General features: G+C 36.3%; 1 protein-coding gene across 3 annotated transcripts in view; it reads left to right on the plus strand.

Annotated features, from left to right (window-relative positions):
• Positions 1 to 13,079, plus strand: part of LOC122792986 (diacylglycerol kinase beta-like) — a 4,078,579-nt gene that overhangs the window by 1,932,423 nt on the left and 2,133,077 nt on the right. For all 3 annotated transcript variants that reach the window (XM_044060599.1, XM_044060600.1, XM_044060601.1), the window contains one exon: positions 2,178 to 2,297. In XM_044060599.1, coding sequence (XP_043916534.1) covers positions 2,178 to 2,297 — 120 coding nt within the window. The remainder of the gene's footprint in view (positions 1 to 2,177; positions 2,298 to 13,079) is intronic.

Below are 13,079 nucleotides of genomic sequence, written 5' to 3' on the forward strand. Positions count from 1 at the left end.
ACTTACGTCTAAAAAGTATGTCCCCGATAAAAGCAAAGTTTAACCATTATTCCACTGCCTGACTCAAACATAATGTGACAGGTCAATAATTACTAGTTCCACACCCCTTTTAAGCTTAACATAAATGTTTTCATCCACACCTGACAATTTTTGGCAGGTTGGAAATCTGGTTGTGCTAATACATGATAAGGAATAGTTTTTATTGTGCATAGTACTAGTTTTATTTAGATTTCTTTTCATACAGACAGAGGGTGACAAAGAGTATGGGAATTTTATGAATAACTGTCTGTTTCCCTTGTGAAATAAATAAAAGTCCGAAAAGGATGAAGATGATATAACAAATGGAATAGGAGGTATGCATCAACAGAATGAGTGATCATTATAAAGTCCTTCTACAACTTGGCGCATGAATTCCTATGGCATCATGAAAGCTTGTTGAACTACTATACATCTTCATAAGACTTTTCACTATATATCACACAAGACAGATATTCAGAACATACACATCTGGATGAAAAAAATGAACTATGAAAATTGTCTAACATACCAGTGTAGTTGTAAAGGAACATTTAATTTCCTAGAGAGCGTTCAAGTCCTGACCAAGACCCAGATGACCTGGGTTCCACTAGCAGGTCTACCATTAGACAATCAGGGTTGGGTCAGCTTTGATGATTCACCCATTCCATGACATGTTTCCGCTTGTCATATGACTTGTCCCTGTTTATAGGAACAGTATTGTAATGCTGCAGAGGACTGTCTTTAGCATTTCAGTATTGAAAGGGGGGTGGGCCTGAACTTAACTGATGCTACATGCAGTGATACTCATGATGTCAGTAGCTCCTCCCATTTAGGGCATGCAAAAAATCCCCCATCATGCAAGATGTGATATTGCTGGCTTCACTGCTCCACCTATCCTTCCCAAACCAGTACAAGTGCAGTTCTAGTCCCAGGAGATAATACTGAGGACACTAAGGTAAAAATTGAACAGCTGATGCTCAAGTGGTAGGCACACAAAACAAAGACCAAAAAAAAACGTATAATTCAGATTTGTCAGTTAAACCGAGCTTCTATGAGGGGAAATAAACATATAAAGAATCGCCAGCGATATACAGATCAGGAGCTGTCCAGTAGTATGGCAGTTTTAGACCAATATTCAACATAAATGCATTCATAATTATTACTTATGTGGTAGCCAGTTCTTATAAACAAGGCAAAAAATTCATAACTATGACTTATGTAGTAGTCAGTTCTTATAAATAGGGCATAACAATTAATAATTAGGCCTTATGTAGTAGTTCTTGTAAGTAAGGCATATGTGTTAAGTAGTTGTCAGTTCTTGTAAATTAGTGGTACTTGCCAAAGCCATCCTTTCTTCAAACTCAAACAACCAATAACTTCCAGTGTTTCGTAATATATATTTTTAGTTATGGCCAAAAGAATGCCTCTAACTGAATGTTATATTTAAAGAAACAATGGGGAATAGAGTCTCATAGTAATATTAATACTATATTTTCACAAAGCTTTCATGTATATATGAATGTGTTCTCAGAATATTATGGGTTATAGGTTGCTACAGAACAATGGGTTGATGATCCAGTTCAGAGATCTTGGTACCTCTAGCAGCTGGGACCAAATGTTTTGTGCTTAATGTACATTTTGACCTGTATTCCCTGCATGTAATCACTGTAGATTACCTACTGTACCTAAATGGATAATGGTTAACTTACTGATTGACCAACACTTGTTTAGAAAGCTGTACTCTCCAGAGCAATAAAGATTGTATTGTATTCCAAGAGTGAAATTTTAGACGTTTTGATTTGATTAGAGGCTATATACAGAGAAACAAGATTTTGTGATTAATTAAACTTTAATTTGCACAATAGTACTTATTAGCTTTTGCTTAAAAATCCCATTTTGAAAGCTTTGATGTGATAGCAATGAATACAATGATAGTTTTGGTTCAAAAATTGGCATACAGGCATGTTTACATTAATGCTGTAGATTCCTGGTGATATGGAACCTTGATGCATACCAAAGAGGTATGTGAATGTTCTGAATTGGGATGTCATCTGCTTTTAGCTAAGAGTACAATCTAATCAAAGCAAATCCTTGAAACTCACTGTTTTAATAATATACTTTAGTAGTAAATTTGTTTACCTTCTGTTGTTTTGCTGCAGATCTTAAAGGAGATGATGGAAGAAATTGACTATGACCATGATGGGACAGTAACGCTCGAAGAATGGATACGAGGTGGAATGACAACAATCCCGTTGTTAGTCCTTCTTGGCATGGAAACGGTATGTAAATAAAATTAGTTTAAGTAATACTGGAACATATTAAAGGAAACGTGAATAAATGTTTTGTAATACTGAGATGCAGTGATGTTCTACATTTGTACTATGTTCTTCCCCTTTTCTTTTCATGCATATTGTACTTTATTCCTCATGTCTACAAGATTGTTTCCCAATATATATATAGCATAGTCTGTTGCTGCTGCCCTACAGGAGCCCTCTTTTCCAATGTAGAATTCCGTTTCTCATTTCTTTTTTAATATTTGTACTTGGTATGCAGGATTACATCTCTGAGCTGCCAACAAGCTACTTACTGTGGCCTAGGTAAGGGGTTTTAGTCTGTCAATCTCCATTTGCCTAACTGCATGGGTCTGAGCAAGTCTCTTTCAGTCAGACAGTGGTCCCAGGTTATCTCTGAAAAGGAATACTTGTGTCCTTTGGGTTTACCTGGTTATCAAGTGTTTAAATAAAATAAATAACATTAATAAAATAAAATATTCCATACTAGATTACTCCAACAAAATTGTCTCTTCACCACACAGTCTGTGATAATACCAAAGCACTTCCAATGTGTTGTCTGCATATCTTGTGTTGACATTCATCCTTTTTTGACACTGGACTACTTCAGAACTGCAATGCCATGTACATCTTTGTTGGTTAGAATGTGTCATCAGACCAAATTACAGTTCAAAAGCTTCAATAATTTTTTTTTTAATTTGGAAAGATTGTATTACCTTGTAACCATGTAAATGTGTAGAGCTTTCTTGAAACAGTTTTCATAGATGCAGTGGGTTATGGTGTATGTTTAAGGCTACTGTTATTCAAGGTGGTTGGTAACATATTGGTCACAACTCACAATGTGTATTCGTTGTCCAAAATTGATGAGGACTCTCCCTTTGTTATATTTACCTCTCTGTAGCCTGTTACAAACATTATGTGGCACAGCATTTTAAAATATCTACATTTTCAGCTTTTACATAAAACCTATAAAATCATTGGTGAAAGGTCCCTACAGTATTGAATGGAATATGTATTTCTTCCACCAGAATACAGATGACAAACAATGTCTCACAGTGGGGTTACCAGTGGGAGTGGGTATGCATCAGGGTTCAGCTCTATACCACTGCTGTTCACACTGCTGATGGACTTACATCCCAAAACATGTTGGAGGAGACAGATCAACAAAGTCGCTTTATGCAGACGATGTGGCATTATAGGCAAACTCTGAGCAAGAACTTCAGCAAAGGATAGTAGAATGGGATGCAAAGCTGAAGGCTCATGGGATGAAACTGAGTATAGATAAGACATCTGTAATGGCAGCAAATGAGGAAATTCAGAAGAAGCTGAGACTTGAAATAGAAGGAAAGATGATGGGACAGATTAAGGAGAAGTGAAGTCTAAATGAGGAGGTCAAAGCTAGAACTAGAGGGCTGCAGCCAAATGGCACATTTTGTCAGATGTAGTGTATGACAGAAGATTGACAAAGAAGCTGAAACATGAGGTGTACAAAACAGTGGTGCAACCAGTACTATTGTATGGTACAGATACCCGGGTAGTAAAGGCTGAGCAGTTGAGGAAGGTAGACGTGATGGAGATGCACTGCCAGAAATGGTCACAGGATGCACAGTGTAGGATAGATGAAGAAATAAGGACATCAGAGAAGAAGCCAAAGTAGCTCCAATTACAGAAAAGATAAAGGAGAACAGATTATGGTGGTTTGGGCACATGTGTAGAAAAGCAGAAAACAATCTGGTGAAGAAGATGTGGGACTGACATGAAGAAGGCAAGAGGAAATGAGGATGTCCTGCAAAGAGGTGGATGAACTGTGTAAGAGAAGACCTGCAACAGACAGGCATGAGTGTCAAAGATGGAAGAAGAGTGACAATGAGTAGAGAAAGGTGGTGACAGTTGACACAACACCCCAAACCCATGAAGAAAATGTTGACATGATACCCCAGCTTCATGTGGAGGTTGATTATGATGATAATGATGATGTTCATCATTCCAACTGCTACAGCAGCCTTTAAGCTATCGGTTAGGAAATAACCAGACAGCACCAAAAAGTCCCAGCTCCTTGCACCACTTCTTCACTCAGACTGTTGACTGACTGATTTCAATGAGAAGATCAGCAATCAGTCAGGCTTTCTTCAGTACTTTCTTGCCATCTGAAGAAGAGGTGCCTCTTGAGCTTCACAGCAGCAGTAATCAGCTATGACTTTCGTTTCTGGCAGATATGTCCCCATTGGGGATCCCCTCCACTCAGAAATTATTGACCTTTTAAGAAAAATATTACATATCTTATTTTTTAATGAAATTGATATTTCCCCATTAATAAACCTGTTTTTTTTCTCAGTTCAGAAATTTCCTGTCAGGAACAGCGGTTTTTAGCTAGATCTGTTTTTTAACAAAGAAAGTGGAAAATGTGCCAAAAGTAAACTGATAACCAAAAATAAGGTACTGGAAGGTTCACCAGAATAAAATCCACTGTTTTATTGATTTCACACGATATTAAAAAACGTAAAACACATCCAGAACACATTAACTGTATCACAGCATTTTCGTCACAAAAACTTCTTCAGATGAGCATACCAACCGCTTTATATCAGAAACATCCCCAATTAATCAATTAACAAACTATTATACTTTTAAAAAACACAGTGCAAAAAAAACTATATACACAAACAATGAAACATAATAAATACAGAAGTGCATAGACAATCATTTGTTGGTCAAGCAGGAATCTTGTAAAAAACATACATTATTTACAATTTGTAAAAACTTATAAACAAAAAATGTTTAAAAATGTAAAACCTTTTTAAAACCAGGTGTGTAGGTCATACAAAATGTAAAACAGCACCATCTGCTGGAAAGTCACATAATTTAAAGTTTAGCTGACCTAAGCTTTAAGACTGGCTTCAAAGAAACCATCTCATTCAAACCAGGATACCTAGTAGCTTCAAGAACTAGTTGCCAGTACAGTTCCCTGTACTCTAGGCATGTTTCTCAAGGGCCACCCCTAGGATCAATGGACAATATTTCTATTACATACAAATAAAAATCAGCTCCTGCACAGTTCAGAGTATGTTTATGCAGAGAATTGTTACTGTTCATCTTTTTTATATTGTACCTGTGTCCATACATTCTTGACTTTAATTTTCTCTCAGTTTTGCCTATATAGAATGCTTCACATTTGTCACACAAGGCTAAATAAATAATTCCATTAGTATTGCAGTTAGCAAAACCATTTGTCTTAAGTTTGTCTCTACTTTTCAGATGAACCATCTCTCCAACTTTGACATAAGGGCATTGAGCACAACAACCACACTTGTGTGTGCCCCTTTTGTTAGAAAGGTGAACACTTGTCCTAGGGGTACCATTCTCCAAAATGTTTTTAATACAACATCCCCTTCTCTATATACACTTAAAAGGTTTATCAAATATATACTGCAGGTCTGATGTACTAGCAAATCTGTTCCATTCTCTTTCTATAATGTTTCTGGCCAACCCAGCATCCCCGTCATAAGTAATAACCAAAGCACTGTTGTACCCATTAACACCTGACCTCTCCAATGTTTGAATATTTTCAAGGTCCTGATTGTCACTCCCAAAAATGGGGGGCAAACCTAGATTTTCTTGCTTCCAAAACTTCATTGAATACTTCTGCTAGAAGCTTTTCTGGATAACCCTAGCTTTGAACAAATATATAAGATAAGCAATTTCATTAATAAAATCATTATCATCTTAGGTCATTCTGGGTATTCAAACAAACTGACCCTTTACTACCCCTTTCTTCTGGTGATGTGGGTGTGCACTGGTATAATATAGGTAAGAGTTTGAAAATGTTGCTTTTCCGTAAATTCTAGTTTTGAGGTTCCCTCCAGCCTTACTGATACTGAGGTCCAAGTATCTCATTTCGTCAGAATTGATTTCATACATAAATCTTAAGAAATCTGTGGTTCTAGACAAATAGTTAAAGAAATCTAAAAACCTACTCTCAGGTTCTACCCAAAATAAACAAATGTCATCCAAAAACTAGCATAAAAATTCAAACAACACCTGAAATCACAATTGAACCCAAATTTCTTTTCCCAGTAGGAAAGTATAATGTTAGCGTATGTGGGGCACAATGGGCCCCACAGCAACACCTCTTAGTTGTTTAAAATACTTGCCCTTGAAAAATATAAAATTGTTTTTTAAAATCACATTCATTAAGATTAAACAGGTTCTAAAATCATTAAAACTTATGTCATTAGTATCACTTAAAACCTCTTCTAACCATTCTAAACCTAGAGTGTGGGGTATTGAAGAAAATAAATCTATCCCATCAACCATGGTAAAAGTAAGGTTGTCACAATAAAGGCCTGAATGCAGTTTTTTCAAAAAGTCCCATGAGTCTTTGAGTACATTTGCCCCCACCATGGACAATTTTTTATGCTTGGAATCCACAAATTTAGCTAAGGGGGCTGTTATGGAACCTTTAGCAGAGACTATTGGCCTTAAGGGTGGGTTGCCCACATCCTTATGGACCTTGGGGATGGCAAAAATTGATGGAATCGTAGGTTTCTCGACATGTAAAAAATTGTAAGTATCATTGTCTATAAGCCCTTCAATGAGCAAGTCATTTAAACATACTTGTATTCTTTTGTAAGCAATATTTACTTAATTCAGAGAAACCCTCATATACTGGTTGACATCAAACAAAATGTCCCATCATCTTACCTTCATATGTGATTTTGTCCATTAAGACTACACCCCCACCCTTATCCGGTTTCATAATTCTTAAATTCTTGTTACTTCTACATTGTTCAAGTAAGTCTCTCTCTTCCCTACTAAGATTTGGAATCACTTTGGTTTTATTTATGGCTTGCCTTAACTCATTCTCCACCATACATTCAAAGTTCTTTAATTGTGGATGCAAGGGCGGGTTAAAAATGCTTTTCCTATGCAAGGTGGCATTGTGTGAGTTGGGCCTTTCTTGACCATTAAAAAATAGTTCTAGATTCTTTTTTCGTATATATAATTTAAAATCCACCAATCATTTAAACATATCACACTTTCTCCTAGTGATAAAAGAAAACCCCTTTATAAATAAATAAAAATGACCTTCCTGCACGTCAATGTTACTATAATTAAAAATGTTAAAATTGTTATAACTTATTTTGGGGGCATCCTTGACCATTCCTATCCCGGGGCCTGTCTCTAGTAAGCTCCCTGTTGTCCTGTCCAGACATTGTACCTGTAACTGACTGGGCCTTTCGTTTTCAACCTTTCTGACCTCCGGGGAGAAGGAAAATCTGAAGGGTCCTGAATGTTGAAAGGAACATCATTGACCTGCCCACCAAACCCACCATCATGTCCACTTTCCCTGTTTAAATTGTCATTGCCATAAAACCTATCCCCCTGCCTAGGTTTGGGACCGTGCACATTCTCTTTGTATTCATTAATATCTCTGTCTATGTTTTTCATCTTTCTAATGTCCAGTTTAGCAAGGTTGTTAGCATAAGTATAAGTATAAAGGTGTTTCAGAAGTTGGTATGCTCATCTGAAGAAGTTTTTGTGACGAAAATGCGGTGATACAGTTAATGTGTTCTGGATGTGTTTTACGTTTTTTAATATCATGTGCAATCAATAAAACAGTGGATTTTATTCCAGTGAACCTTCCAGTGCCTTATAGATCTGTTTTTAGCTATCTGGGGCTAATTTGTGAGAAATTATGTAGTGCTTGTGTAAACTGTGAATTTTGTGGGTCATAAAAATTTATGGAGGAATGGGCAGGATTTTGTGTCAGTGTAATGCTTATGCCCACTTTGTGACAGAGTGTCTGCCATATTGATTTCTGTGTGTGTGTGTGTGTGTGTGTGTGTGTGTGTGTGTGTGTGTGTGTGTGTGTGTGTGTGTGTGTGTGTGTGTGTGTGTGTGATTTTACTTTTACTTTTTAGCCTAAGGCACTAGGGAAAGTGATGAGTGTAAGGGTGCTACTTGTGAACACTCAATGACAACTTACCTTCCAACCCACTCAGTCCAGCTATGCTTACCATTTTTTATGCTTCCTTCCCAGCTATAGAATGAATACTCACTCTGTTCCAGCAATCGTTTCTATCATAGTACCCAGAAAGAAAAAAGTCACTTACCAAGGAGTTCTTGCCATTATCGTGGACTCATATGCTTCAACTACAAGGGGTGAACCTGCAATGGCCATCGGTTGTTCCTCAGACCACTCACTTACCTCTCTGGCTTCCTCAGTTGTAGTGATTTTGATCAGCATGGACTGTGGGTCAGCTACATCTGCTTTGACTATTCCATTGTACAATATGGGCATGAGAGAACCATCTTCTTAAGATCTGGGAGACACTCCAGGTGATTGTTCTCAGACTAACCAGGGCAAGAGACCATTACTGCGGGCAGATTTCCCTCCTTTGAGTCAGTCCACTTCTCTTGGAACTCCTATTAAAAAAAAAATTAAAGATGTTTTTTCTGATAAAGTTATTACTGTTAAAAATGAGTTCCTTATATTGACTAGACAGGCATTATAGGCAATAAATCCTGGGACACAGAAACCATTATAACAGGGCTCCCCCTGTAAAATTATCCTTGAGGAAAGATGGTCTTGTGATTCTGAATTTGATAGAGGTATGGTTACTTCTCCTGCATGTTCCCAAACTCAACTCTCAGATGGTGAAGAACATTTTAATTTTGATCCTCTTGAGGAGAATTTTTTATGCAGCCTGTTGCCAAGATAAATAAAGTATTTTTATAGGAACAAATAGATGTTCCCCCTGAACTGGTATATACCCCTCATTCCTCTCCTACCCATCTTATATTGCCAGTCACAGAGGATGTTTAGAATGCTGCCTGTACTAATCCTGGTACCTGGCCATCAGTCCCTAAAACAGCTGATAATCTGTATAAGGTATCTCAGACCAATACTTTTTTCTCTCAACTTAGATCACACCCAGCTGCCATTTCAAGTGTGTCTCATGATAGTGATGAGATAAAACATTGGAATGTATAAGTAAGAGAATGTTTTTTTCTTCCACATTAGCCTTCAGAATTCTGAATTACCAGGTATATACGTGGAGATTTATGCTTTGTTGTGGGAAAAATCTGAGGGAATTGGCTTTCCTTCTTCCTATAGAAGGTAGCTATTTTTTAAACCAAACTGTTTTGACCCTGTCTAAGGTACCCTTTGTAATGTATCTAAACATGCTTTAAAGAGTGTGTATGACTATTTAGATACTCTGTCTAGGGCCACTGCTACTGCTACAGTGCTGAAGATATGTTTGCATATGTAACAAAAAGTTTGCTGATGAGGTAAAGTCTAAAATCTTCAATTCTGGTTTGGATAAGTAGGTACTGTTTATGTCTTCTGCTACCCAAGTTCTTAAACAAATATGTTGAAAGACGAAAATTGATTCAGGGAGTTTCTAAGATCTTTCATGTACCATAAATACAAATCTTATAGCCCTCTCTCTTACATGAAAAAGCTAATCAAGTTCTCAAGCAAAGCCAGTGCATTTCCTAGCAAACAAAGTATGCAAAAGAGATGGTGTGAGGGTCACAACAAGCATTTGTGGCTCTTTCAGAAAAAGGACAAACCAATAGTACGTAATGACAATGCCATCCTTCATTACTGTCTTCTATCCCCTCCTGGGCAAAATCTCTAGAACATCCATCAGTCCCTAAGACTCATCCTCAAAATTCCCTACTGGAAAAACATTGTTATGGGTTATTGGATGCCAAAAGTGGTGCAGAAGAGTTACAGATGGCACTGAATAAAAATAAAAAGTCTTTTCAGTGAAATACCTCCCAAATCTGTGAACTAAACAGAATTTTTTCCTTAGGTTTTTCAGTCTTTGCTCAAGGAATTATAAATGTACTGGTTCTAAGTCAAAGGGGTAAAGACCTCTATTCCAGAATGCTTCTGGTAACACAGAAAGAGGCTTCTTAGAGACCAGCACCGAATCTTTAATTACTAAATCTGTATATGAAAGTTCCAAAGTACAAAATGTTGACCTTACAGATCCTGTTACCCCTCATTCCTCTCAAGAGTTGCTTGGAAACTCTGGATCTAAAAGTTGCTTATTACCACATTCCCATTGCTGTAGACTTCAGGAAATTTCTAAAATTTTCAGTTTCAAGGTCACATTATTAGCTCTTTAAACGGTATTTACATGTTTCCTTATGTAGATGGCTTACTTATCTTTGCAGAGTCTTTATCCAAATGTCGAGTCATTAACATAGATTATGTCTCATTTCTCCAATCTGTGTGTAGAGATAAATATTACAAAATCCTCCTTCACTCTTTCTGACAAAATTGTGTTTCTTAATTGCCTTATAAATTCTTCTTTTCAATTTTTTTTATAAGAGAAGGTGTATTATTTTTGTCTGGATATTTTCCTCATCATCTCAAATCAATTGTATCAAGAAATAAAACTCCTTCCAAACACAGCTGCAAAGATGGCTCAAAGTGTATAAACAGTAACAAAACTTTAATTGAACAGGTAAGGGCTTTCATAGAGTCTCCTCTGCTTCTTCAGACCAATATAAAACATACAGCTACATTTAAGAAAACAAATCGTAATCAATCATTTGTTAGAATAAGAATCACATGTCTAAAAGCTAATTAAGGCAGGAACAGTTCTTAACTCAAGTTGTAAGTCAAGCTCAAATGGCGTTACCCATTAAAATGAAACATGCATCATCTTAAAGAAATGTACATCTTAAAAATAATTTATATTCAATGTCATCACAAAGAATTTCTAACACATTCTAAGACAGAACATCACAGTTAAAACATAATATACCAAAACTCAAAAGAATCAGAGAATATTGTTTGCTTATTCAATAAAATAAAATGTCAAAATAGTACTGTTAAAGTAACCATCAAACACTATCCACATAGAAATATACGGTCTTATTTGTGTTGAAAACAACATCTCTTAGATTGAAACAAAAAACGTATCCTGCATCTTAATGAGGTATTCCTGCAGGTATCATACTTATAAACAAAATAATTAAAATACAGCATGGCATGCCACGTCAATCAAAAATATTAAAATCTAAGGAACCAAATCAATCAAGCAGAAATCACATAACTATTGTCATCATCTTCAAGATAAACTTTTTAAAGTACAGCATACCTTAAAGAAAGAAAAAATATGTGGAATCCAAGATGTGGCAAAATCGTAAATGTTACTACTAAAGTAAAAAATTCAACTATAATCAACAAATACTGATTGGATTGCAAAATGCTCATCGGACTAAAACTGGCCAATCATAAATAATGCAAAGATATAAAAGCGTCATTGCTTGAGCTAATTCAATAGTCTTATGCAACTGTGATGCACTTAGTTAGTACCTAAATAATACAAATATATAAAAATATATAACCCAGTATCATAATTTAGGCAAGACAGCAAGAGCAAAAAATCTCAGTACTAAATCCATCCAAAGTTACAAAAATCAGGAAATGGTAGAAATAAAATTACCAATATTGCCATCTTCAAAGTATCGTGACAAGCTAATAACGTCATGCCTGAAATAAGACCATAAAGTCCCAAGAATAACAAAGTCAACAGTATTTCATGTGTCATAAAATTAAACAGCATGCAATAAGAAGTGACTGCTGTAAACAAATCAGAATCATGTGATTGATAATAGCCAATCAAACTGAGTACAAAATGCAAACTACTTTTCTACGCTTACATAAGGAAGCCAAAGAAATGAATAGTAAAAAATTACTTTACACCGAACATCGTCAGGGTGTTACCCAGCCACACGCATATATCCTAAATCTGTGGATCAAGAAAAATAAATTACTACTTATTGCAACAGCATATCTTTCTCCATCTTCATCTCGTTTTTAATTAAAGCCTCTGACTTCTGAAATAGTCTGAACTAAAATATCAGTAAGAAAGGAATCTTCAGGAAAAACAAACCTCTCATTGTCCCAGGGATTTCAAAATTAACTTTTTATGTCCTCTATCAAATGACATTTCCAGATTTCTAGGTAATGAGGACCTCTTACAGCTAATCACACATCTCACCCACCTGAATCTGCACTAAAAGAACCCTCAGCTTGAACACTAATCACTGATACTATCTGCCCAAGCTGATCACCTTTAGACAACAGTCCACACAAAATGTCACCAACTTGATAAAAACATATCTGACAACCTTTAAAAGGTCTACCATAGTGAACATCAAAGACCTTAACACAGTAGCTATATCCATAACCAAAATAGTCCTTCATCTCCAAGATAAATTCTTCCCCCTTGCTAAAATGTATTTTTAAACAAAAAGAAATACTCACCAAAGAGCTTAAATGTCTCCTCAAACTAAGGAATGGAGCCTGGGAGTTACGGGAAGCAGTGCAACCCCTGACAACCAATGCTACCTTTACTAAGCTCTGGAACTTGGCTAAACAATCCATACTGAGGCACGAAGAAAACCATTTCAAAACCAATTAACTTTCCCTCTTAAATAAACCCAAACATCTGTAGCATGAGATCAGTCTGCTTATTAGATACAATTCCTCTGACAATAAATACTCTTGAAAACTGATCCAAGACCACAAATCTGATCTGACTTTGTCAGAGAATTTAGCCACCCTCCCCATGCTGTCAACAGTATTATTCCCCTCTCTTCTCTTCCAGACCCCAGTCACTTCATTCAACAGATACTCCCCAGCTTGTGACTACATTTTTCTCTGGTTTAGCTACCACTGTATGCAATGTCTATATCAGCCTTTTCACCCCATATTTAACCTTTGTCTGATACAAAACATAA

Source organism: Protopterus annectens, chromosome 2.part0, assembly GCF_019279795.1.
Source record: "Protopterus annectens isolate FY-2018-M chromosome 2.part0, PAN1.0, whole genome shotgun sequence".
Lineage (NCBI taxonomy): Eukaryota > Metazoa > Chordata > Ceratodontiformes > Protopteridae > Protopterus > Protopterus annectens.